Source organism: Ochotona curzoniae, unplaced genomic scaffold (assembly GCF_017591425.1).
Source record: "Ochotona curzoniae isolate NIBS_2020 unplaced genomic scaffold, NIBS_Ocur_1.0 contig_3622, whole genome shotgun sequence".
In the NCBI taxonomy this organism is placed as follows: Eukaryota; Metazoa; Chordata; class Mammalia; order Lagomorpha; family Ochotonidae; genus Ochotona; species Ochotona curzoniae.
In genome coordinates, this window is record NW_024465926.1 from 26,631,592 (window position 1) to 26,658,524 (window position 26,933).

A 26,933-nucleotide genomic window follows, 5' to 3' on the forward strand; every position below is an offset into this window, starting at 1 on the left:
GCGGGGAAGGTGAGGGACGCGACTGGCTGTTGGCTGCTCTCAGATTTTTTTTCTGCCCCTTAAAAACGTCTTTTTCTGGAAGGAGTTAAAAATGAAACATGCTTCACAGGAAGCCGTCCCAGCTGAGGCGGGGACCAGGTCCAGCTCTGTCTTGTACCCCGACTGCCGCTGGGCCGGGTGGTCTTGCTTTGGGGTGGGACAGGGGGCAGGGGTAGCGACCAGACGCGAATGTGCGTGGCGGAGACGGAGGGGGAGGGGTCCGGGAAACTTTGCGCGCTGCCCGGGGACCCGTGGCTTTGCGGGGGCCCTCTCCATCCCGTTAGCTCCACCTCCGGCCTCCTGCGGCTCGCCGAGGGTGGAAAAGGGCAGCGCCGCGGGCGTCCCCCAGTTCTCTCCGCCCGGTGACCCCTCCTTTCGTCCGGCGCGCCCCTTCCCCACCGCGCTCCTTTTGTCCACCCCCTCTCTGTCCCGGCTCCCAGCTGGGCGGGACCCGCCGTCTCCAGCCCCCCAGAGGGCTAGGGCGGGCGAGCGGAGGGGGCAGGCGGGTTGGTCCCCGCCCCCTCCCCCTAGGAGAGGCGGCCCGCGGCGGGGGCACCCCGGAGCCGAGGCCAATCGCCCCCTCCCCCAGCGTGTGCCATCTGCCGCCTGTCAGCCTCTCTCCGCGGGCCTCGATCCCAGGCGCCGGCGGGGGTGGGGGGGAGCGGCTGCCTCGGCCCCTCCTTCCTGGCTCCTTCCCGGCGCCTCGCGGCCTCTGCCCTCGCTTTGGCCCTGGGCACCCCCTTTCAGCCTAACCCCAGCCACTGCTGCGCCGTGGGGCGGCAGCTCTCGTTTCCCCGGGGGGTCTGGGCTGTTGGCCACCCTGGGACGCACGAGCCGGGGACAGCGGTGGTGGGTGGCAGCCCAGACGCGGCCAGGGGGCGGTCCCCAAGGCCAGGGTCCTAGTTAAGACGAGTCCCTGCCCTGGCCCGAGACCTTCCCGCGTCAGAGCGGTGGCCTCGGCGTTGCGTGTCGCCGGTCCCCCGCTTCCTCCTTAGAGCCGGTCACGGGGCGCGCGCGCCGCACCCCCCCCACCCCCCCAGCCTCGGGCCTTTCTCCGCATCCACCGGCCCGCGCTCCCCAGCCGCAGGGGTGCGGGGGTGGCATCCACCTCGGCAATCAGCCCAGCACGGGGTTGGCGAGCAGGGCCCGGCGGGACCAAGCAGCGAGCCGAGGGGGGCGCAGGCCCGGCTGGCGGGCGTGCTGGGGAGCTGCGGGGCGCGGGCACCCTGCTTGGGGCGGGCGCCTCTGCCCGGCCCGGCTCGGCGCTGCTCGCGGCGGGCAGCGGGTTTTTCCGTGAAAGGTTGCCCTGGGTAACTCGTCTCCGTGGGGACACAGCCCTCCCTCTCCAAGTGGCAACTTATCGATCCGCGAGATTGATAACCCCCAGCGCCGCGCCGCGCACCCGCTTCGCTCTCCCAGCGCAGGGTCGCAAGGGCCCGAGGTGGCGCCATCGGCCCCGGGGAGGGGGCGGGTGTGCGGACCCCTCCGCACCCGGGAGACGCCGCCGGCCGCGGGTCGAGGCGGGGAGGCCTCGCAAGAAGTTTGGGAAAGACGTTCATGGAATCGGAGCCCTTCCGGGGTCCTGCCAGGGGACCCGAACCGCTGGGGGGGCTCCAAGGCTGCACTGCAGCGCGGCGCCACCTGGTGGTGGGGCAAAACTTTGTAAAAAGTAGGAGTTTACTCCCATTGTCAACCGTGAGCAGGAGGGGGTGCTACCGCAACATTTTGGGGGTGAGGTAGGTAGGAAGTGCGCACCGGCCGTGAGAACCCCACAAAGGCTAGTGTTTGGGGCGGAGGAGGCGGCTCGCGCACACGGCAATCCCTGTGGTGGAGGAGTCTGTGGGACGTGGGGCAGGGGTGGTCGTCGAACACAGACCGGAGGACAGAATAGCAGCTGCAAGAGGCCTGGTCAGGCCCCGGGAGGGTTGTGGTGCGCGGGGTGGACACTAAGAGGGCACCCATCTCAAAAGGCTCCCCGTTCCTACACTTTGTGCAGTTTGCGTGGGCCCGGTGCTGTTCCCTCTCCCCGTGCCCGGCGCCGGGGCCGGGGTCCCGCGTGCGGCTGCGGTGCCCGCGCCTGTGCCTGCCGCCGCCGCCGCGGTCCGGGTTTTGCGGGCGGCCGGAGCTGTATTTCCAGCGCTGTCCATCGCTCGGTGCTGTTGGCCCTCTCTCCGTCTGATCCGAGCCGGAGCAGTGCGGGGCGCCCCACGGGATCAGAGCGCTCCCCCGCCGGGACTCCGCTCCTCACATCCTCCTGCTGGGACCCGGCTACATTTCCAGCCAAGCCTGGCTTTATTATGTGTCTCTGCAGTGCAGCCCCAGCAGCCGGATCGGGAGGAGGAGAGCCAGCGACCACAAAGAAGACAGGAGCGCGAGGGAGGCTGGCGGGCGGGCCGGCGCCGGCTGGAGCGCGGAGGAGCCGGGGCGCAGCCGCCGCCGCCGCTGCCCGGGAGGACGGGAGCCCGGCCGCTGCCGCCAGCTCGTCCTCCTCCTCCTCCTCCGCCACCGCGGCCGCCGCCTCCCCCCTCCCCGAGCCCCTGGCCCATGGAGGCAGCTAGCGGGGCCGGAGACTTGGCACCGGCCTGCAGATCGGCTGCGCGCCGCGCGCTGAGCACCGCAGCCCGAGGGCAGGCAGCGGCGGCCCGGCGCACGGGCTGAGCGATGCCTGGGGCACGGGCGCGCCTGCCTGCCGCCGCCTGAGCGCCCCCGCACGCCCCTTCCTCCGCCGGGGGGCCGGCGCCGGACCGAGGCGTGAACCAGAGAAGGGGGCGTGAGCCGGGGGCCCCGAGCTGCGGTTTTGGAGCCGCTGCGGCAGCTTCGAACCCCCCCCCTCCAACTAGGCTGAGTTGAGGGACTCCCCCCGCAACCCCCGTCGCCATCCATCACAATTTCCAAACCAGGCGTTTGGGCATTTTTGAGCCATTGCCATTAATATTTATTATTATTATATTTTTTTTTTTGCGTGTGCGGAAAGGGATAATCTGAGGCTTTTTTTTTCTTTCGTGGGGTCCGAGCTCCCGGTCTCCATTACCCCTGAGACCCCTTCGACTCTAGCCCCGTTCCCTCTCCTCAGATGGGTTCATTGTGAGCTCCGCAGCGGGCTGCGTGGCCGGACGCCTGCAAACTTTGCACAAAAATCCGGCAAGGGGCGGAGGAGGAGAAGGAGGAGGAGGGCGAGGGTGGCGGTGGGGTGGGGGAGGGAGGGAGGGGGCCGCAGGGGCCGGGGGCCGGCGGGGGGTGGGGAGGAGGAGGGGGGCGGCTTTTTTTTTTTTTTTTTTGCATAACTCGGCTCGGCCGAGTGGCCTCCGGACTCCCCGCGCCGCTGGGACCGCTGCTGGGACCGGGAGCCCCCGGCTGCCGCATTGCAACAGGCAGGGCCCCGGCGCGCCCCCCGGGCCTCCCCCCGCCCCCGAGCGGCCTCAGCCGGCCCGGGCCGCCCCCCCAAGGGAGGCCGCCTCGGACCAGCGGTCCGCTCCCCCCAGCCGCCGACCCGGCTGCAAAAAAAAAAGTTTCCGAGAGGCAGGCGGAGGAGAAGGGGGAGAAGGGCGGCCCGGAGCGGCGGGGGGCGGCGGGGGGAGCCGGCCGCGCAGGGCGACGGAGCGCCCGGAGACCCGGACATGTCCAGGCGGAAGCAGGCGAAGCCGCGCTCGGTGAAAGGTGAGCGAGCGAGGCCCGGCGGAGGCGCGAGCGAGCGAGCGAGCGGGTGGGGAGGGAGGGAGCGAGGGAGGAGGGACCGGCGAGCGGGCGGGCGGCCGGGGACCGCGCGAGCGAGCCGAGAGGAGGAGGAGGCGGAGGCGGAGGAGGGGGAGGAGGAGGCCAGGCGCGGGAGGCGGAGGCGGCTGAGGGGGGCACGCCGCGGACACCCTACCCGCCGGGACCCTGGGCCCGGGCGCCGCAGCCGCCGGGGACCCGGGCCTGGGGGGCGCCGCCAGGGGCTCGCGCCGCTCCCTCCGTGCGGGCCCGGGGCCCGCGTGGCCAATCAAGGGGTGCGGGCCCGACTTGGCGGGGATTGCGAATCGCGGCGGCGGGAGGAAGGAAGAGGTGGCTAGGACGGGCGCCGGGGAGGCCGCCGCAGCTCCGGGGTCGCCCTAGCCGGCCCCGGGCCTCGCCGACTGTCTCCGGCCCTCGTCTGGTTCCCCGGGACGCGAGCGCGGCGGACGCGGCTTGCGCGCGTCCTGGATGCCGTGCCCGGTCTCCGGCCGCCCGGCGCCCCCTCCCAGGCCGCGCTCCGGGCCCGAGCCAGGGCCCCCGCACTTCCTGCCTGCCTCCTCAGCCGAGGCCAGCCGGGCAGGGAGCCTCCTGCAGGAGTTCATTGTCTGCGCCGCGCCGGCGGGACAAGGGTCTCCAGGGGAGCGCTGGGGCCGCCGTGCGCGCGCTTCGGCGCCGAGTCCAGGGGACTCGACCCTCGGCGCCCGCGCGCTGGACACTCCGGTCGCCTTCCTGTGGCGGGTCCCCGGGGTGCGCACGTTTTTTTTTTGCGGAGACAGAGACGCGCACGCAGCCCTCCCCTCCCTGTTTCCGTGCTTTCCTTTCCCATTTCCCCTGCGGGCCCCCGGCTCCAGCGGACCCCTTGGGAGTAGACGCCCCGGGGAGAGGCCGCGCAGCCACTCCCCTGACCTTCCCTCCCCGGCTGACTGGCCTCTTCGGGCCTTGCCTGCGGCTTTGTCCCGACTCCAGCCCCCTCCAGTGGGTGCGCGGCCGCCCCGCCGGCTGGGGGACGGTCAGGGAGCCCCAGGCCGAGAGCGGCTGTGTCTCTGGAGCCAGAAGTCCGGAGGCCCTAGTCCTTTCCACTCCTCTGGTGACCTCTGGCCGCAGCCCAGTTCTGCTCTGAAAAGTTCATTTCCTGGATGCCTGCGCGGGAAGGCGCTGGGGCCCCCGCTCCCTTCCTGCCTTGCTTGCTCCGGGCTGGAACGGCTGTGCCTGAGTCTGGCAGACCGGGTGCCGAGGTACTGGCCATGTCCTTCTGGAGTCCCGGGAGAGCTATGGGCCTGGGCCGCGGAGACCCTCTCTTGTCACCTTGGAACGGCTCAAGGCAGACTTGCTCCCGCGCCTCTTTCTTTGAGAGAAGTTGGTCGTGGTCCCTTAACCTGGCCACCAGCCCAGTCTCGGATTGCCCTGCTTGCAGCACAGAAACGGGGCACCCCTACTCCCCAGCTGACAACGGGGACCGTATTCGTCCTCTGGCCTTGAGAGAACTGCTAGCGAGCATATTTGGTTGCAGTTGGAATTTCACATTGGCAGAACCCTTGTCCTTACCCGCAGGCAGTTGTTTTTGAATGAAATGTTACATGCAGGGGAGGTTTTTCCTAAGGATGTACAGCGTGCTTACCTGTGACCCTGATCCAGGTCTCCCAGCCTCCCGCACTGGGAGACCGCAAACCGTGGAAGGCTTTGTGGAGATCCGATGCATGATTTGCCCGAACGTCAGTGTCTAAGACCCACACGAATGGGTCTCGGAGAGACAACGGAATGGGTGTTCCACTAAAAGTGACTTTTCAGGAGGGGCTCCAAATGTGTGTGGATGTACCTGCGCCACACTAGCTAGCCAGGTGGGAACCAGCAAGGTGGGAACCAGGCGTGTGTAGGCATTTGGAGAAGCGTTCTGAGTGTCAGTCACGTGGAGGGAGCCTGTGGGTGCCATGGGGCCCCGGCCCCCAAGTTGTCATCAGAGCGACTGCAACCTTCCTCTGCCAAACCATTTTACCTTTGATGCGATATCTTAGTGTGAACAAGGTGGCACTGGGGCCACTGTTGAGGGAAGAGACGAGATAATTTGAATAGATAAGAGTTGCAGCAGGTAAAGGATTTATTGCTTTTCAAGCACTGCCCCTTTCTTCCGAGCGATAATCAGAAGTAGACGCTGTAGTGTGGACAGCTGCACACCAAGTGTTTGAGACGGCAAGGTCGCCACCTTTAAAGATGCTTGAAGGTGCTTCTTACGGAGCAGCGGTGCCTTTTCCATTTTGTTTTATTTTGTTTTGCCGCCACTGCTGTGTGTCAGCACTGATGGAGCAGCGTCTCGGACTTCCCGCCCCATGCGCTCTGCTCTGAAGGTCTCCTGACTGTAATCCGTCATTGATCTTGAAAATGTGCAACCCCATCGCAGGAGGGAAAGACAGAAAAAGAACCATTTCCAAGGGATGCCTTGAAAAGTGTGGTTTGAAAGCACAGCTATGGCTGCTGTGAGAAAACCCAGCAGCCCTCCCCTGGGGGTCCTCTTCCCCCCTCCCCGTGGCTGCTGCTCTTCTGGAGTGGGGTCACTTGTCCCCTTGGGATGGTTGTCCTTCTTTACAGCTTGGGCAGGACACCAGTAAATTGGGAAGGGGACCAGGGCAGTAGGGCAGGAGGGAAACGAGCCTCATTGGTTTTCAGTGATGTTGGGGGGAAAAAAAAACACCAACAAAAATCCAACAAACCCATGAATGTCACACAAGTCCCAGTTTTCTGCTCAGTTCTTCCTTCCTTGCCTTTCCCCTTTTTGTTGCCTGGTGGTGTGGTGTGGTTGTTGCAGTGCTTGCTTCCCTGTGATTCTGGCCTCGTTCTCAGCGCTCTTCTGCACTCACTGATGTTATTTCAGCGGCTGGCAACGTCAGGTGGTTTGGTAAAGATTGCTCGGCCAGTTCCCTCTGTCACTCATGCCTTCCCTGGGTGGCTCGCTTACAGGTATCTGGAAAAATGAATACCTGCCTTTTTTTCTTCCCCCTTTTCAGCTTCTGCTTAAAACTTTGGAATGATTTGTAATACCGTTGCTTTTTTTTTTTCTCTAAATCTATGAACTGTCTGTTAATTACAGTTCTTGATGTTAATTAGCAACCTGACTATATCCATGCATCACCACTCTCCAACCCCAACATCCAAAACTACCTCCTGTGACTTCTTTACGCACCCCCTTCTTTGTCTTCCTTCTGCTGCCAGCCTGTAGCTCCCCAAAAGTCCGTCAGATAAATTTGGTGGGCTGGGGGCTCGGGAGCACCAGTTTGTCACTGCGTGTGTTCCCATGGGAATAATGGAGAGGCAATATAGAGGCAATCTGAGGTTACAGGTTTCTCTGTTCAGCCGAGACCGCATACAAGTGTAAATTGTCGAGGTTGGTTTGGTTAAATGTACACAGTGTGGAAGAAGGGCGAAGCAAATCTTTTGTAGGATCTCCAGCTTTCTATGTGGATTGGGATAGCTGACATTTAATGCTAATATTTGATCCCTCTCCTCCTCAATTAAGTTACCGATTCCCAGCTATGGAAGGCTTGTTTCATTCTAGAAAACATCCTTTATGTGTAGTAATTGCTGTTTAGATTCTTACACCTGTTTCCTTCCAAAACTTAATAAGCAATAAAATAACTGTGCCTCTGGCAGGAGACTCCCGCTAACTGTGTAGCCAGAAGGGGCTTCGCGCACAGTAATAATCAAAGGCGCAAAATGCTGGTGACTTGGCCATCCTGAAGTCATCTCGGAGAACCTGCCAGCCCTGGTGATGGTGTGGCCTGGTACAGCGCGCCAGCGGGAGAAGGGGGGAACCAGGCGCACAGCATCCTGAGCAAGGGTGTTCCTCGCTGGAGACAGAAGGCTGGGGCTGTGCTTCAGCTACATAGAAAGTTGCAATAATTGCTGTATCGGTAGCCGGTTCTTGGGCTTGTGGCTATGGAATTCTTCCCCTGTTGTAGGATTTAATAGTCTGGCAATTAGATGCATTGATTTCTCCTAACTGTTCATTTGGATGTGTAAACGCAAAGTAGCCCACCACTGAGGTCGCCTGGCTCTTTGAAAGGAGCCGATTTAGGTGGCGTGTTAGTGGTGGGAGAACAGGAGTTTTTAGCGCAGTGTGGGGACCTGTTCCTTTTTCTTTGGAGCTTTCAGTCCGTTGTGTGGCGAGATGCAAGGCAGCGTCTGGTGGGCACAGGCTTATCTTCCCAGGCTGGTCCTCGTCCAGGAATCCCCTGTTGAGAGACTGACCCCCGTTGCCCTTTCTGGGCATGTGATTGGAGAGGCAAGTCACAGGACACTGTGGCTTTGTATCTCTCCTCGTTTACGTTAGTTTGGGCCACCTGGACCAGTGTCACGCTGTGGCTAGGTGTGGGGTGTAGTGTCTCCAAGCCCTTGGAAGGCTGGTGACTGTGTGTCTGCAGTGGTGGGGGAGTGTTGTAGACCATGAGTTTCCTTGAACTTGAGCCCTCCACCTTCCTGTAGCTTTCTTCATGTCGCAGGCATGGGAAAGGTAGGCATCCACAACTGTCCTAGCAATGAGAAGACAGAGCATGTCCAGATATCCTGATTACCATTTGGTTTCTTTTTTATATATATAAGATTTATTTTATTTTTATCCGAAAGATATATAGAGAAGAAGAGAGACAGAGAGGAAAATCTTCTGTCCGATGATTCACTTACCCAAGTGTCTTCAATGGTCAGAGCTGACCCGAGCCGAAGCCAGCAGCCCCAAGCCTCTTCCAGGTCTCCCACACAGGTGCAGGATCCCAAGGCTTTGGGCCATCCTCAACTGCTTTCCCAGGCAGGGAGCTGGATGGGAAGTGGGGCCACCAGGACTAAAACTGGCGCCCATATGGGATCCCGGTGTGTGCAAGGCGAGGACTTTAGATGCTAGGCTGCCACGCCAGGCCCTACCCCTTGGTTTTGCCTAGGTGGATGAGTGGGTAGAGTTACCTGTTTGGCAGAGGTGAAGAAGGCCTGTTGGGAGCTGTGGATTAAGCTACTGTGTGGAATCATGACATCCCATAGCTTGCATCCTATAAATTAAGTATTAGGAATTCAGACCCAGCACCTCTGCTTCTGATCTAGTTTTCTGCTGATACATCCTGGGAGACAGCAAGTGACAGCTGAAGTTCTTGGCGTCTCTGTCATCCATGGGGGAGACCCAGAAGAAGTTCTTGGCTCCTGGCTTTGGCCTGACCTGGTCGTTGCTGATTTGAACATTTTGGAGGGAAAACCAGTGAAGGAAAGACTCTCTTGCTGAGATTATCTTTGCTGGAACCCTGGCTGTAGCAATCCCAACTCTGTCCATGGCACACTGGTGTATTCAGAGTGTTACCTTGGTGTCCCGAGAACATTTGGGATCCGCAGCAGGCCTCCTTCATAACTGTGGGTCCGGGGAACTTACCGCCACCAGGGGGATATCTGGAAAACGCACTGGGCTCCCCCTGCCTGTGACTGGCTGGGAAAACCCCAAGACGCCTTGGTTAGTGAGGCTGACAATTTGTGCAAGTTCTTTGAGCTTCCCAGGCCATCTTGTGCCTAGACACATTAGCTGGTAATCAGAATTGCTTTGCAGCTGCTATGGGCCCACCAAGATGCCTGGATTGGTTATCTCCTGCTTGAAGTTTTCTGTGCTGGTTGTCAGCTTCCCTCAGCCTCTGTGGGCGAGGCAGGGAGAAATGAATGGGAAACTTTTGATTCATCGCTTACCTGCCAAGATCTGTGGCAGTCAACGATTGGGGTTGTACACTCAGTAAATAAAAATACTTTACCCCTTTCAAGGAGCGCCAATTAGCTGATTGCTCCGTGCGGCTGCCTCTGAGAGGAGCGCTGTTTTACCTATCTTCTTGTACAAAGGTTTGATTTTTAATGTCTCATGAAAAGGATTCTCTTTGTCTTGATTGATGTCAGGAATAAAAGCATGATGGTAATATCCCTTTGAAAGCTATTGTATTGTCAGCCCTGGCTGACAGCGGGAGGGCCTCCCAGCGTTATAGATTAGCACTGTGAAAACACTGACATTTTCTTTGTTACGTGGCTGTTGTTCTACTTGCAAAGTCAATTACACAATGTCGGAGCTCAGTGACGGAGTTGACTTTGGAAGCAGAGATGTCTTTCATGCTCTTCTTAAAGATATAATTTCCCTTTGTTGTGGTGGTGTTGTGTTTTCTTCCTTTTTTTTTTTTCCCCTTCTAACCTGCCTCCTCCAGTTGCCTCCGGTCCCTAACCCTCCTACCCCCCAGAGTCTGAACATGTTAGCTAGGCAAACACACTCCGGGTTCAATTGTGACAAGTCCAATTGAAAGATTGCCACATCATTATCTCTGAATTCTTCTGCTCATTCACATTTCAGTGGCTTCTTATTGATATAGTGAGTGCGCCCCAGCCAAGATACATAAAAAAAACAAACCATCAAACGCGATCACAGTGTTCGTAATATCTTATCAAGTGGGTTGTTCTCTGGATTTGGGGTCCTTGAGGTTGGCAGATCTGTTCTGCAGACTGCTAATCAGGCGGAACCAGATCTGGGGTTGCGGGAACTCCCTAGCCAAGAGTTGTTTCCTTGTTGGGGTAGGAGATTTCTAAGCGTTCCTTCAGCTCTCTGAGGGTGGGGAGGGCTGTCGGGTGGAGTCCTCTACCCTTCCCTCGCGGATGGCAGTCTTGGTGGATGAGGCCAGTGTAGCTTGACCCGGTGCACTTGACATCAAGAGGGATTTGTGTTTTGGTTGGGGGGTGGGGGCTTAAAATATGCAAAAGTAAAAATGGCTAGAGTGGATTTTATGTTGTTATTATTATTCTCTTTACCCTGACCCCCTGGTCCCCAGCGCTGCCCAAATCTTCAGTGCTCCACATCAGAAAGCCAGCCACTCGCTGTGGCATCTTGTCATGCCCAACAGACCTCGGTGTCATAAAACTCGATGCTGCCACTGTCACCAGATGACAGGGCTCCATCAGGAAACTCCGTCCGAGGACACTAATTGTGGGCCCCCAAAATTGTTATTGCGAACCACCAGACAAGAGCCTGAGCTTGCCTGCAATTTGTCAGGACTAATTTTGTTTTTCTCCAATAATTGAAAATTAATGTCTTGAAGTGAAAGCAGATGTTCATGTCATCTTCTGAATTGGGATATAAAATGGGGCTCTGTGGATGTGCTCGCTAATTTAAGAGCCATTTCCCTCTCCTAGATAATGGGGGTACTGGGGCTGACACCCCCTAAAGACCAGAGATTCTGAGTTGCGAGGGGTGGGGGCGCGGGTGGTGCTTGCTCTGTGTGTGCCTTGCGCGTTCCTTGTGCAAGGGAGGACACGTAAGTGAGAATAAGTGAGACTGTTACCTCGGGCTCTGCAACTTGGGAGAAGTCATTGTTTTGAACGTTCATTGACACCAGAACCTGCCTGGAGATCATTGCAGACATTGTGCCGGGACAGGTGAGGGAGGCCTGGCCTTGAGTGGAGTGGGTACCTACAGGTAAAGGGGGCCGATGTGTTCATTCCCATCCTGTGCTGGAAGGCTGGTTCACACTGCAGGCTCGGGGCATGTTCGTGGCCTGATGGGTAAGGTGCCCATGTCCCCACATCAAAGTGCACCAGGTCAGTTCCTCGCCTTGGCTCCCGACTCCAGCTTTCTTCTAATGCAGACCTGGGGAGACGGCAGATGATGGCTCCGTGCCTGGGTCCCCGCCACCATGTGGGTGACCTGGATTAAGGTCCCTGCTCCTGGCTTTGACCTGGACCGTTGGGAGAATTTGAGGAGTAAATCGGCAAATGGGACAGTGATTTCCTGAGCTCAGATCCTGGAGCTACTTGCCTGGCTGGTCCTTTGAAAAACAGTGTGGCAAAATGCCTGTCACAGGAAATTCACCATCAAGACCATCTTTTTTTTTTTTAATTTATTTCTCTGAAAAACAGAATGACATAGGTTTACTCTTCAAGTGCCTACAACAGTTGGGACTGGGCCAGAGAGAAGCCAGGAGCCAGGAACTCCATTCCAGTCTGCCACGTGGGTAACCAGGGCCCAAGCACCCTGGCCATGCTTTGTTGTTTTCCCAGGTACATTAGCAGGGAGCTGGATTGGAAGCAAAGCAGCCAGGACTTGAACTGGTGCCCTCACAGGATACGGGTATCACCAGTGGTACCTCAACACTGACCCTGTGGTAACCACTTCAGCTGGTTTTCAACGTTGACACGTTGTTAGGCAGCCATGCCCACTACTTTTCATTTTTTGGCTAACACCCAGGTTCACACAGTCACCCTCACCCTCTCCCAGGAGGCCATCAGTTCCAGCATCCATTTGCCAGGGCTCAGGAAGGCATGTGGCTCTGACAGCTGCTGCAGTGTAAGAGTTGGGGCAGGTGTGTTGTGGCAAGGGCAGAGTGCGACAGTCAGGCTGCTTGGGAGTGATGGGCAAGGGCAGGAGGGGGCTTAGGAGTCATTGCGTCATGCGGTGACGCTCTCAGGGCTGGTGCCTCTATCTGCTCTCCTTGGGGACTGAGCCTGGTTGGATGGGAGGTCATCCAGTGGTTTCTATCCCTCAGCCTTCTGGGCCTTACAGACTTTCTCACTGTCCTCCTCCTTCATGGAGGTGCGAACAAAAAGTTTTTATCCACTTGCTTTCTCTGTAATTGAAATCCGCCCTTTCGCTACCTGGGCATGAATTATTTTTTGCTGCGTTGTCATTCCCTATCCTGCTGTGAGGTTTATCTCTTCTGTTGATCCTAATTAAATACAACATACTGCTCACCTAACTCCTGTTGCACTGAATTTTACCTGCCTGAAGGCAGAGTGATGGCCATCTGGGCTTGGTTTGGGAGCAGGGTATGGCCGCATAAGGCAGCCGGGATGCTTGTGGCTGCCACATCCTGGCTGGGAGATGGGGCATGTGTATCCCTGGCAGGACCTTGAAGCCACCAGGAGCATACTGTGCAGTATTTCTGGGTCGTGAGCGAGAGATGTGGCTTTGTGTCTAGTCCCTCAGGGCTGCAGGTTTGAAAATGTGGGTAGTAGGTAGGGTCTCCAGGCGCAAGTGAGGGAGGCTCCCAGAGGGAAGAGATGGGCAAAAGGGGTGTGCCCCCTGTGCTGGGTTGGGTGAGGGGATGGAGGCCGCAGCCAGCAGGTGCTGGGACCACTGGCAATCGACAGGCAGTGAACTTGCTCTCTGGACCCTGAACAAGCTCTGTGGATGTCCTGCGCTCCTCTAGGAGAGAGTGGCCAGCCAGGACCTGGCGGGTGCTTTGGGGAAACTGCTTCCCAACGCTCACTGCCGAGTCATGTGTGTGCACCTCTCAGGGTATTGGGACAGAACCCGGGCAGGGCACTTGGTGCCAGTGTCTCGGTGTAAGTGTGTGGCCTCCACCCTTTCGCTCTCTTGGAGCTCACCACCTCGTTGGCTCACCTGTGCGTTTTCAGCTTGGGTTTCACCTGTTCGGCTGCAGTCTGTCCCCATCGCGGAGGCGCATTGCTCTCTAGAAGCCACTTCCTCAAGCTGTCAGTCACAGCGTTGCCCTGTGGAGGAAACTTGGCAGAGTTTGTCCTGCTTCTGTTAGTGAGGGAGGGATCTCTTGCATGGTATATGGTAAGCCTAGTGGCTCCAGGGACCCCATCATGCTATAGAGATGGCCTCAGGTACACTTCTGGGTAACTGTTTAAAAAAGATCTTTTGGGCCTGGGTTGTGGCATTGCAAGTTGAGCCTCCAGCTGTGGTGACAGCATCTCAGATTGGCACTGGATGGAGACCTGGAAGCTCCTGGCTCCCGGCTTTATTAGCCCCCAACCATTGTGGCCATTTGGAAAGAAAAATGGTCTCTGTTCGCTTCTCCTCTCTGTAACTGCCTTTCAATTACATAAAAAAACACATCTTAAAAAATGTGTTCTTTATCTTTTATTTAAAAAGATTTTTTATTTATTTTTGTTTGAAAGGTTGATTTACATAGAGGAGAGAAAGAGATCTTCCCTCTGCTGGTTCATTTCTTAAATGGCTGCAATGGTTAGAACTGAACTGATCCAAAACCAGGAGCCAGGAGTTTCTTCCAGGACTCCCATGTGGGTGCAAGGCACTTGGGCCATCCTCTGTTGCCTTGCAGGTCATTAGCAGGGAGCTGGATCAGAAATCAACAGGGGTATGAACCAGCATCCATATGGAATGTAGGTTTGGCAAGTGTCAGCCCTGTGAATGAGGAACAGTGTAGGACCTAGCGCGGTAACCTAGTGACTAAAGTCCTCGCCTTGCATGTACCAGGATCCCATATGGACGCTGGTTCTAATTCCGGCAGTCCCACTTCCCACCCAGCTCCCTGCCTGTGGCCTGGGAAAGCAGTCCAGGATGGCCCAAAGCCTTGGGACCCTGTACCCACGTGGGAGACCCGGAGGAGGCTCCTGGCTCTTGGCTTTGAATTGACTCAGCTCTGCCTGTTGTGGCCACTTGGGGAGTGAATCATCGGACGGAAGATCTTTCTGTCTGTCCTCCTCTCTGTGTATCTGACTTTCCAATTAAAAAAAAATCTTAGAAAAGGTGTAAATTGTTGAAGGAGTAAACATGAATTGTGAATAGTGAGTGAGTCGGTGAATGGATGACTAAATGAGTGAGTGGATCAATGAATGGGTGGACAATTGAGACCGTGGACTATTTTACAACTAGAGTAGGACGTGGCTGCCAGCTGGCATCTTCATCTCATGTCTTCTTTGCCCACTGTCGCACCTCCCCACCCTGCATGAGGGACCATCAACACGTTTGTGGAAATCAGAATTCAAAGATAAGTTTTGTCCCAAATGTTTGGAAAGGCGTATATATGAGGGAGTCTTTAACAAGCTCATTGAATGGATTTAAATGTTTTCTACAACAAAATAAACTTGCTTTTAAATTCCGTTTTCTGTTAACTTTTGAAATGCCCATGTGTGTCTTTTCTTTTTTTTTCAAAGATTTATTTGTTTTATTTATTGGAAAGGCAGAGAGAAGAGAGAACTTCTGTGTGCTGGTTAAGTCCCCAAATGGCTGCAGTGTGCAGGGCTCTGTCAGGCCGAAGTCAGGAGTCAGGAACTGCATCAGGATTGTCCACGCAGGTGCAAGGGCCTAAGCGCTTGGACCATCTTCCGCTGGTCCTAGGTGTCTAGACAGGGTACTAGACAGGAAGTGGGGCAGGTGAAAGTCTGCTGCAGCACAACACTGGGCTCCAGCACTTGTGTTCAAGTGCACAGGGGCTGGGGCCCCTGCCCCCCTCAGGCCCTTTGGGGTTGGGGATGGCTTATACCCATTCCATCTTCATTTGTAGAGCTATGCTGGGAGATTGTAGCTTCTCTCTTTTTCTTTTTCATTTTTATTCATTTCCCGCCACTATTTATTTATTTTGCACGCTTTAGTTGAGGAGGAGGGGAATGAGAGAGCGAGTGAGCCATCTTCCATCTGCTGGTTCATTATTCAGGTGGCTACAATGGCCAGAGCAGGCCAGGCTGAAGCTAGGAACTGGGAACTTCTGGGTCTTCCACATGGGCATAGGGCCGCTTTGTTCTGCTTTCCCAGGCACATTAGCTGGGGAGCAGGATCAGAGTGGAGCAGCCAGGACGGAGTCAGCATCCAAATGGGATGTTGGCATCGTAGGCGACAGCCCCCTTTCATTTTTTTTAAAAAGATTTATTTATTGTTATTGGAAAGGTGGATATACAGAGAGGAAGATCTTCCGTCCAAAGGTTCACTTCCCAAGTGGCCGCAGTGGTTGGAGCTGAGCCAATCCGAAGCCAGGAGCCAGGAGCTTCTGGGTCTCCCACATGGGTGCAGGGTCCCAAAGCTTTGGGCCATCCTGGACTGCTTTCCCAGGCCACAGGCAGGGAGCTGGATGGGAAGCGGGACCCCCCATATGGGATCCCAGCACATTCAAGACGAGGACCTTAACAATTACGCTATTGCGCCGGGCCCTCCCCTTTCATTTTTAACACATAAATATTTCTGAGGACATATAGTATCATACATGTTTATTGACATTATAGGATTTCAGTACATGTCTACGATAAAAACGTCCAGATCAGGGTAAATGGCATAACTAGCACTTCATTCAAGCGTCATTTCCTGGTGTTGGGACATTCAGAAATCTCTGTTACTAGCTATATTGTGATAACCAGTGAACTGTGGTCGACCTGAGTTACCTGCTCGGCCGTACACCATGCCGTTCTGGTGGACCTGGAAGTAGCAGCTATCCGTTGAGGGTTTTGTGCCACACCATGTGTTGGATGTGCCCAGCGTTGCTTTTTAAAAAATATTTATTTATTTTTATTGGAAAGGCAGATGTACAGAGAGGAAGAGAGACAGAGACGAAGATCTTTTGTCCACTGATTCACTCCCTAGGTGTCTGCAATGGCTGGAGCTGAGCCAATCCGAAGGCAGGAGCCAAGAGCTTCTTCCGGGTCTCCCACACAGGTGCAGGATCCCAAGACTTTGCGCCTTCCTTGACTGCTTTCCCAGGCCACAAGCAGGGAGCTGGATGGGAAGTGGGACTGCCGGGATTAGAAGCAGCTTCCATATGGGATCCTGGCACGTTCAAGGCGAGGACTTTAGCCACTAGGTTACCGCACTGGGCTGCCAGCCTTGCTTTTACAATGGTAAATACAGCATGGACATTTATACCGAAGTGAAGTGCAGCAGAATAGCTGTATCAGTGAGCCATCGTGCTCCAGAGCTGCTGGCATGCGTACTGCACTGGCCCTGTGCTGGCCGGGGCTCTGCAGGTAGGCCACCACTCCTTAGTGGCCTCAGAGACCCTTGAAATTGGCAGGGAGGGTGTGCCCCAGAAGTAGTGGGAGAAGGGAGGTGTGAGGTCAGCACAGGTTGGCTGGAGAAGAGGGGTGTACTGGAGGAGCAAAACCTCCTTCTCCCAGAAAGGCTGAGTCTAGATGGCTACTTCTTTTGGGGTTGGGCCAGATGCATTCTGTGATCCTGGGCAAGACAGTGGTCTTTCTGGGCCTCAGTTTTCCTGTCTGTGAGATGGAACTGGCTGGATCTGCTATGTGTCATAGGTGAACTGAGATTTTAATTCCTGGATTTTTTTTAAAAAAAGATTTATTCATTTTTATTGGGAAGTCAGATATACAGAGAGGAGGAGAGACAGCAAGGAAGATCTTCCATCCAATGATTCACTCCCCAAGTGGCTACAACAGCCTGAGCTGAGCTGACCTGAAGCCAGTAGCCAGGAGCCTCTTCCAGGTCTCCCTTGTGGGAGCAGGGTCCCAAGGCTTTGGGCCTTGGGCCATCCTCAACTGCTTTCCCAGGCCACAAACATGGAGCTGGATGGGAAATGGGGCTGCTGGGACACAAACCGGCACCCATAGGCTATTGCCCTGGACCCGATTCCTGGAATATTAAGAAGAGGAAAACACGGGCCCAGCACTAGATCCTTCCTAGTCGGCTTCCCATCCAGCTCCCTGCTTGGGGCCTGGGAAGGCAGTGGAGGATGACCCGAGGCTTTGGGACCCTGCACCCCTGTGGGAAACCCAGAAGAGACTCCTGGCTTCAGACGGGCTCAGCTTCAGCCATTGGGGCCACTTGGGGAGTGAATCACCAGACGGACAGAGGGTCTTTCGGTCTCTCCTCTCTGTGTATCTGACTTTCCAGTTTAAAAAAAAAAAAAAGGAAGGAGAGGAAGACAGGAAACTCTGGCTTTAAAATAACACAGCCTAGAAGAGATCATGTTGTGTGTTTCAAGTTTTATATTAGTTTGATGTGTTTTGGGGGGGGGTAGACAGATTCTGTCAGAAGCCCCTCTCCATTGGGTCACTCCCCACATGTCTGTAATAGGAGGGTCTGTGCCAGGCCTGAAAGAAAGCCAGGAGCCCTGAGCCCAACCTGGGTCTTCCAAATGGGTGGCAGGAGCCCAAGGGCTCGGATGCTCACCTGCAGTCTCCCAGTGTGTGGGTTGGCAGCGTCTAACTGCGGCACCAAAGCCTGCCCCTCAAATGCTTTCCAGGCTGACCCGTCTGAAGAGCCAGTGGACCTACAGAGTTTGCTCTAGGGAACCCCAGAACAGGGTAGCTGCGGCCTGTCCCCTGCTGGCTGCTGGAAAGGTTCAAGAGAAGAAGCCTCAGGGCTGGGCAGTAACATCCCAATCTTGCCAGGTGCAGGGTTGTTGGGGGCCATAAGCCTGTGTTTGCCCTTGACTCTGGGCTCCAGGGGCACTGCCAATCGTGGTTGGAGCAGACTCTCTGCCTGGGTCTCAGCCCAGGGAGGATGTGGGCAGGGAACAAGCAGGCCACACGCATGCCCATGCAGAGCCAGCAGGTCTGACTCCCTGGGGAGGACGCGCAGAGGCGGTCATGACCCAGCCCCTGTGCCAGGCCCTGCCTGCGGCTCGGCCCACCTGTTCCTGCACGTGGTCCTCCCCACAGGCGCTGTGATTCATCTCAGTTTCGTGGATGCACAGACTGAGGCCCTGAAGCACCTTGCCCAAGGTCACGCAGTGGGAGGGAGCCGAACTGGGACTGAAGGCCGGGCCTGAGTCAGTCAGCAGCACCACCGGGGTTTAGAACTGCCAGCAGAGAGCTCCTGCTTTCTTCAGGGGCTGACTGACATGGCCAGAACTGAGGCCAGGGTGAGTCCCTGCTCCCCTCCTACCTGTGGCTGGCTGCCTTTTGGCCTGTCGTGCCCACGTGGAAAGGACACTCGTTTCCCAGAGTTTCTCTGTTATCTGTCCCAAACCTCCTCTACGGCGCATTTATACAAAAACATGTATGTACATCTCCACACGCGTAAGTTTAAACACAGAGCGTCCCTCCACTGCTTGTCGGCACAGTCACCTACTTGCTATTCTCATGGAGCAGTGAGTTTCTAGTCTTGGTGACTCATGAAACAAATGACATCACCCGAGACTCTCTGTGGATCACACACACAGGGCAATCTGTGCCGATGGAACACCCGGTCCATTTTTACAAAAGGTTCCATGGTAAAGAAAAAAAAAAAGAATCCAACTTCCTTTAATTGCATTTTCTTTGAACTTAAAAAAATATTTATTAGAAAGAGTGAACTCCTACTTGCTAATTCACCTGCCACATGTTTGCAACAGCTCCTTGCTGCACCAGAGCTGGAGCTGGGAACCAGAAATCCAATCCAGGTCTCCCACATGGGTGGCAAGAAGCCATCTGCTTGAGCCATCATCACTGCCTCCCAGGGTCTGTGTTAACAGGAAGTCAGGAGACGGAGCCTGGAGCCTTGACTGCTGGGCTAACTACGTTCACTCCAGGTAATTTGCATGTTCAGGCAGGGATCAGAAGCATCAGGGCAGGGGGTAGCACGATTTGGGCATTCCAGAGCTACTGCGCACTGGCAGCAGGACTTCTGTCGATGGACTGCTGGCTGGCATTTAGCTGTTTGAGTTTTTATACTGTTACGGGCATTGTCCACACATCTTGGTGTTCTTGTTGGAGTCTTTCCTAGAAGTGGAACTGTTGGTCTAGGGCCATTTCCTTGGACGATGGGACGGGCACCTGTAAACAGCTCCTCCCCGCCAAGGCCGTGCCCTTGGCCCTTCACAGCCCTGTGTTTGCCCGTTTCCCGTGATCCCTACCCCTGGGTGATGTCTTCTTTGTCCTCTTTCTGTTTTCTTCCCATGCGCCTCCTCCTTTTTTTTTTTAGCCAATCTGGAAGGCAAGAAATTGCACAGTGTCCTAATTATTAGTGAAGTTAACAGTTTCCCATAAGCATATGTACTTTTACAAAAGTGAATTTACTGATTTGGGGAAGGCAAGAGTGAGTTATGGAGAGGGGTGGGAGAGACAGACATCTGTCATCCACTGGTTCACTCCTTAAATGGCTGCAACAGCCACAGCTGGGCCAGGCTGAAGCCAGAAACTATCTGTATTTTCCAGGTAGGGGAGGTGCTCAAGTACTTGGACCATCTCCTGCTTTTTTTTTTTTCCCCCAGGTGCCTTAGCAGGGAGTTAGATCGCAAGTGGATCAACTGGAATCCCAGCCAGCCCTCACAATGAGGTGCTACATTTCAGGTGGTGGGTTAACTTGCTGTGCCACAACTCTGGCTCCAAACTATCTATATTTCCTTTTTCTGGCAGGGATACTGTGCTGGATGTGGCATTTCTTTTCCCCTAGTCCATTTGTCATGTCTCCTCTCCCTCTCTCCTCCCATCTAAATCCTGAGCATCCTACTCAGAGGAGTGTGGGCTCCAAGGAAGATGCAGAGAGCATGAGAGTCCCGAGTGAGGAGCGAGCAGGAGGCCTCAGTGCTGGAGCAGATAGGGCTGTGGGCTTTGGACTGGGGAGGGGTGGAAGAGATGGGACCTGGAAGGAGGGAATTATACCCGCAAACCCAGGGACTGTCCAGTGTTCGCTTGCCTGCAGGTGCAGGGCTGTGTGCCTGCAGGCGGTGTTTCCTGTCCACTATGTGGACATCAGCCTTTCTTCTACTCCTGTCTTAAAGGGTTTTAGAGACCCCTGGGCTCAGCTACCCTCTCCTGCCTGTGTAGGTCTTCATCAAGTTTATGGACAATGTATGTGTCATGTGAGAACTAGGCATGGATTTCAAAATGTTCTCCATTAAGATAAACTAAGATTTTAGTTTTCCAAAAGTATTGACTTTTAAATTTGTTGTCATCTACTTCAAAGGCAGACACCACAGAGAGAGAGAACTCTTCCATTTACTGATCCACTTCCCAAATGCATACAACAGCCAGGTCAGAGCTAGGAACCTGGAACTCCCATGTGGGTCACAGAGACTCCAGCACCTGCGCTGTTGTCTGCTGCATTAGCAGGTTGCATGATCAGAAGAGGAGAAACTGGTACCCAGTAGAGGATGCAGGCATCTGAAGCAGCGGCTTCACCTGCTGTGCCACAACGCCTGCCGTGACATTTACTTGTGGCTCCGTTTCCCACGAACTCTTTGAAGTACCCCTGTGCAGCTTGATCTGAAAGGCTAAGTCAGATTTCTGCAGGAAGGGCAAGGAAAGGGATGGTGGGGTAGACTGTTAGTGCCTCTGACCCAAGTCAGGGTCTGCGTTGGGAACAACCTGGGACCCCTCTCCCCATTGGCCCAATCATGGGAGCATGGCAGGGTGGGGGATTCTGAGCAGCCAGATCTGGGTTCCCACCCCTCTCTCACTATCTGGCCTTGTTATTGTGAACCAGGAGAGGGTGAAGTTGCAAGTGAGAAGGAACTTTGTAAAACCCTGATGCGCACGTGGAGGAGAGGGAGCTGTTCGGTTTTGCTGGAGCACCCTGCCCGTGCCATTCTCTCTTTTGTTCTCAGTGTCCAGCGTTGAAGAGCACGGGTAGGAAAACCCGAGTTGAAGCTGTCATCTGCCGGAGTGGCTCTCCTTGTGGGGATACTTCCTCTGTGAGTCCCTCCTGATGTCCAGCCTGTGCATCCTGCCAAGGGCAGCTAGCTGGGCCCTTACCAGGCGGAGGCAAGGGGCAGGGAGGAGAGCCTGTGCCTAGCAGGGGTGTCCATGTGCACAGGTGTGTCCTTGTGAGTTTCACAGTGTGCATCTGTGTGTGTGTGTGTGTGCACATGTGCCCATGGGTGCCAACCTGTTGAGGAAGGGAGGCTTGTCACGGTTTTCGCGACAGACCCCTCAGGACAGAGGCAGAGAGAATACAGGACTGGTGGACTGCGTTCATGAATTTGCTTTCTGTCCATTTGGATGTTCTTGGGAGCGCCGACTCTGCTGAACCCTGTGCTAAAGTCCTGATCCTGTCTGGGAAGAAAGCAGTAGTTCTTTCTGTTTTCTAAGATCCAGTTGGACCATTAATAAAGTTGTGGTTGTAAGGGTGGGAAGTGAGTTTATTTTGGTGGTTCCCAAAATGTGTTCCAGGATTTTGTTGATGTTCCAACAAAGAAAAAAAATATCCGAGGCCAAATGCATTTGGCAAACACTGGATTAAACAGAGTCAAACGTTTTAAAAAGTTTCAGGGCTTCTGAGGGCCTTTAACATGCTAATGTGGGACTGTCAGAGAGGTGTGAGTGGTTTGTCATTTCCAGATATTCTCGTCTCCGGTCATGAAATCCTCTTATCTGGGCACAGTGTGCGTTTCAAGGCTCTTAGTCTGCTGCCCCTACTTCTGCTTGTTCATTCATTCATTCACTTATTGAGTACCTACTGTGTGCCGCCCATGGTTTTTGAGCACCTAGTGTGCGCCAGGGTGCTGTCCGAGGTGCTGAAGACACGGTGATGAAGGGCAGAAGCGTATTCCCTTGGGAGTGAGGAGCTATTTGCAAGCTCTGGGGCCGGCTACATGACTTGAGTGGACACTGTAAGGCCTGGGACAGGGAAGGAGTGGGGGGGGGCCCTCGGAACTGAGTTATCCTGGAGGTGACCTGGGATCCCAGCCAGTGGGTGATGGAGAAGGCCTGAGGGGGAGCTGAGGGCTGCAAGTCTTTGTACTTGATGCTAATTTAAGAGTCTGGAAGCAGAGAGGTAGGGTCTTTCTTTGAACCCCTGTCTGCAGTAACCACTGGCAGCTCCCACCGCTCCTGCTGGATCCTTGTTGGTTTCTGGGGTGCTGTTCAGGCTCGGGACTCAGGCTTGATGGAGAGCCCCAGCCTTGCCCTAGACACTCAATGGCACTCGGGCCTGTCTCTGGGTGACTCCCACCCTGGAGGACTCAGATGAGGGCTTCTCCCCCTGGCACCCCTGAGGTAAATGCTACCCTTGGCGGAGTCACTTGCCTGTCAGGTCACTGCCCTGTCCCCAGCCCCTGGCACTGGACACAGCATTGCGGCCCTCTCACACCTGACAGATGGGGAAATGAGGGCAGGAGACAGGAGCCCTTTCCCTCAGAGGCCTGGCACTAAATCTGACCCTCTTACGAGCCAGGGCTGCGGCCAAGGCTGGGTGTAGGGTGGGGGGGGGACAGCAGAGCGACCCTGGGGGGAGAGGGGGGCAGGAAGGGGACTTCCTGGGCTGACCTTGCTGCAGCTGGTCTGCAAAGCTGCCTGAGGGCCTGGGTCCTGGGAGAGAAGGCCGCCAGGCCTGGGATGGGGAAAGGGTGGAGGAGGGTGGGGTCAAGGGTCGACTAGGAAAGAAATTGCGGGTGGGGGAGGCGGCTGGAACAGGGGGCGGTGTGTGTGGTGGTAGTGCGCTTGGGAACGGCCCCTCCCGGGCGCTAGTCCGCCAGCCCCGCGGGAGGCTCCAGGACCCCTTTGAGGCTTCAGTCCTGGGAACGCTTTGGACTCCCTCCCCCGCGCAGGAGGGCTCCATGGCTGCCGCGCAATAACTCAGGGCCAGGTTTGGGCACAAAGCGGCCCCGGCAGGGGGCTGGCTGGGAAGGCGCAGGCTGCTCCGCTCGCTCACGCTGCCCGGGTGGGGCACAGCTTGTTCTGCTCTGCGGGCTGCTCGCCCGCCGCTCAGAGTCTGGCGGTCCCGGGACTCCCGGGTGCCAGGCTCGGCGCTGGGGGGCGGCGGCAGGCGCGCAGCCGGGTGCCGGCGCTGGGTGGGCAGCAGGTTCCCGCGGGCCAGATGTGTGCCTGCGGGTGGGGAGCGGGGCGGCGCAGAGCCCACCCCCAGGTCCTGAATATTAAAAACAATAAATGTTGTCCGACTGCTAATTCATAGGTGCTGAGGACTGTTCATTCACTTCAAACTCCCCCTCTGCACCCGTACAAGGTAGCAGGCTGCATGATTCCCGCAGATTTACACGGGAGGAAACTGAGGCCCACAGCCTGGACAGAGGCCTACATCAGCACATGTGCCCTGTGGCCCCCGGGACTGTGCCCATACCCCCTGCTTGGATGGGCTGGGCACATATACACAGGGGTACAGCTTTATGTGTGTATGTGCAAGCTTTTGCCCAGATCTGAGTCAGTTAAAACTCACTCCATCGTTCATGTAATGGGTGCCTTGTGACTTCATTGCTGGGAAGGGTGTTTTTCTCCCGGGAAGCTTATGCTTTAGCTGAGGGTCAGGCAGGCAATCAGGACTGAGCAGGACCACTGCTGTGCAGTTTCTCACACAGACAGTCCCCTGCCTGGGTTAGCTGGGGTTCTCTCGGAACAGCTGCGGGAGCATTCTCTGGCTCCAAACTCACCCCCAGTCCTGGGCTCAGACCTGCATGGGAAATGAGGGAGAAGTGATGATTCTGACCCTTGTCCTGACCAAATCTGGAGGGCCTTTGGGGTGTGGGTGTCTGAGGGGGACGTGGGCAGGTGCTGCAGACGCTCTTGTGAAGGGCTGCGGTGTGGGCAATATTGTGGGCTGGCCTGCCGGGCATGGGCTGTGCTGGAGGAGTCCTGAGGGCAGGCCACCTGGGCCTTGGACTGAAATGACCTGTGCGGCTTGCACAATGTCTGGGTACTGTGCAGGTGTAGAGGTGCCCGCCAGGGAGGAGGCTGGGTGTGGGGAGGTTGTGCTCCTGCTTGTCTGCCAGAGGAGGGTGGGAAGCTCTGAGGAGGCAGTGCCCTTGCTGTGGCACACACAGCTCCTGTGTGGCCCAGGTCATGTCCAGGGGCCACGCAGTCTGCTCCCAACATCTGGATTCTGAGGGGCTCCTTCCATGTGCTTTAGAGTTGGAGCTGAAGGCGAGATGCTGATGGAGCATCCCTGCCACCGCATCTGAGTGGCTGGACACCAAGCCGGGGACATGGCTCACCACATCTGTCACTCACTCTGCACTGGGCGTCTGGATGGGCTTCATTCTGAGTGTCCTGCCTCCCTTGGTGCTGAGTACCCATTGCCCAGGCCCTTCGAGGGGAACATGGAGGGCTGTTGAGACTTTCTGCGTCTGTTCTTGCTTTCCTCCTTGGCTCTGTAGAGCAACGCTAGGTCTGACCTGGTACCTTGTATGCATCCTGGTTTGCCTTGCCTTGTTTTATCAGGAGACTTCAGGGTCTCAGACAGGAGGGGATTGAAATATGTCCCCATAGCATTTCTTGAGAACAATAACAACAAAAGCTTTATGCATATTTTCTCTCTGATTTCTAATGGCCAGTGCCATTATGGCCCCTGCAGGTGAAGCTTAGCTCCAGGTCCAAGGTCACAGGTCACTGATACTACCCTGGTAAGCTCCCTTCCCCCAGGAGCTCCTGACCCACACGTAAACACTTAGGAACTCTTGTAGCCAGGGACACTGCCATCCCTCTGGGGACCCAGCTGTCGGCCAAGGCCATCACTGCCCCACCCCTTGGCTGGGGCTGGCTTCTGAGACTCAAGTCCGGGAGAGGCCAGGTCCAGGACCCCAGGGGTAGCTGGTAGACAGGACCATGCCTTCTTCCTGGTTTCTTGGGGGCTGCACAACCAGCAAGGCCCAGGCTGGCCCCTCCTGTTCTTCGAGGTGGGGGACCTTTGCTGTGTCCCCTCTTCCCCCTTCCTCTTCCAAGGCCCCAGGAAATCTACTGAGGCTCAGCCGGGGATCTTGGATGTGGTGTTTGGGTTTGGGTGGCTTTGCTGAGGGGCTCTGGGCAGGGACCTGTCCTCTGCGACTCTCTTGTCTCCACTGAAACTGCCCCCTGGCCCAGGGCCTGGCCTGTAAGCCTGCATCTGCTTCCTGGATAGCATTCCTCCTCTTGCATCTCGGGGTGTGGGCTCCCTGCGGGGCCTGGCTCCCCAGGCTGTCCTTCCTTTGGCGCTCAGCAGCCCTCTGAGCAGAGGGGAGACCCCTCCCCCACTCTCTGGGCACCAGACCCTCTGCAGTCACTGCCTTCCACCCCCTCCGTTGCTGGCTTCCTGGAACCCAGGGACCCTGGAGGTTTCTGGACCATATCGAGTTGCTTAGGTGGTTGTTTCCTTTTTTTTTTTTTTTTTTTGGCCATGCTGGGTGGGGGAGCTGGGAGAGAAGCATGACAGGGCCAGGGCCAGCTGTGGTAGAGGCTGACCACCCATCCACCCACCCCTTGGAGCAAGCTGTGGACCCCCGGCCCCTGCTCCTGCAGAGCCTGCATCTGGCTTCCCCTCCCAGCTGCTGGCAGCTCCGATTGGCATGTCCTGCCTTTCTTTTTGCACCAGGCTCCCCAAGGACACTCCAGGGGGACTTGGGGCCCACTCCAGCCTTTCTCCCTGGTGACGGGAGGCCTGACTTGGCCTGGCACTGCTGCAGTCCTGCTGAGCCTGGGTCCTGGATGGGGTCAGCCAGTACTTCCCCCCCGCCCTGCTCAGAACCCTTGCTGGCTGGACAGCTGGGCCCCAGCTGGGCGCACCTCCAGAACTGAGCCAGAGGGGTTGAGGGCTCCTCACAGACCCCTTGGCTAGGGACCAGTGGGGTGCATTGAGGGCCAAGAAGGGGCTCCGGAAAAGGCTTGGAAGTGCAGAGAGAACCCCAAGCCAGGGCTAAATAAAAGGGAAACCAAGGCTGAAGCTCTCCTAGAGTCAATTCTGGAGTGATTTTGAGGACCCTCCAAGTCCCAAGCTGCCCCTCTGTGGCTCTGTCCCAGCCCCCAGGCCCACTGCACACATGGTTTTGCTTTTCCAGGCATCCTCCCTTAGTCCCCTCCCCCCGGGTGCCTTCTCTGGCTCCTTGGGCCCCTCCCCCAGCCCTCCTGGGCCCCCTCCTTCCTCCTTGACCCACTTTAGTCCCCTGTTGCTGGGGGAGGGGAGTGTGCAGCCGGCGGCTCTGATCCTGGCTGCCTCCCCCAGGATCCCTTGGGGCGGGCTCTGGATGGAGCCAGCAGGCTGATCCGGCCCGGCCCCAGGGACTGGCACACGGCGTGCTCCGAGTGGCAGGCTCCCTGCCCCCTCTGTGGACAGACAGTTCTGGACAGCTGCCCCTGTTGGGCCCCTGGAAGGTCCTGCCAGGCCTAGGCTCTGGTTTCGCCGCCTCAGGGAGCCAGTGGGGCTGCTACAGAGGCCCCTCCCATGCCCAGCACACTTCCCCGGGGGCCTCAAGCCCTTTCTTCCTCGACGCCGAGGATGCCAACGCATCGATGTCATTGTCGACCAACACTGCTGGGGAGGTTGCAGCTGGGGTCAGAGCCTGTGTACATGGTGAATCTGTGTGATTTGAGGAACTCCCTATACTCTGGGCGAGTGAAGAGGACTGGCCCAGAAGACTTACCTGTTCCACAGGCTCTGCTCCCCCCCCCCCCCCCCCCCCGCTTCTGCCTGGAGCCACTTTGGGCTGTGTAGTAGTGGGAGTGGCGTTCCAGGTCTTGGTGACAATCCGGGAGCCACTGAGGCACAGCGAGGGGAAGTGACCTGCTTGAGGTCACATGGGCAGCCCATGGAACCATAGAAACCATAGGAGTTTGCACCAAGCCAAACCTGATGAGAGTATCTG

At 56.6% G+C, this 26,933-nt stretch overlaps 1 protein-coding gene across 1 annotated transcript in view; it reads left to right on the forward strand.

Moving 5' to 3' along the window:
- Positions 1 to 3,299: 3,299 nt before the first annotated feature.
- The window catches only part of ZNF423 (zinc finger protein 423), a 294,220-nt gene continuing 270,586 nt past the window's right edge, over positions 3,300 to 26,933 (forward strand). Inside the window, exon 1 of the mRNA XM_040982133.1 lies at positions 3,300 to 3,696. Within this exon, the coding sequence (XP_040838067.1) occupies positions 3,657 to 3,696 (40 nt within the window). The 5' untranslated portion in view covers positions 3,300 to 3,656. The remainder of the gene's footprint in view (positions 3,697 to 26,933) is intronic.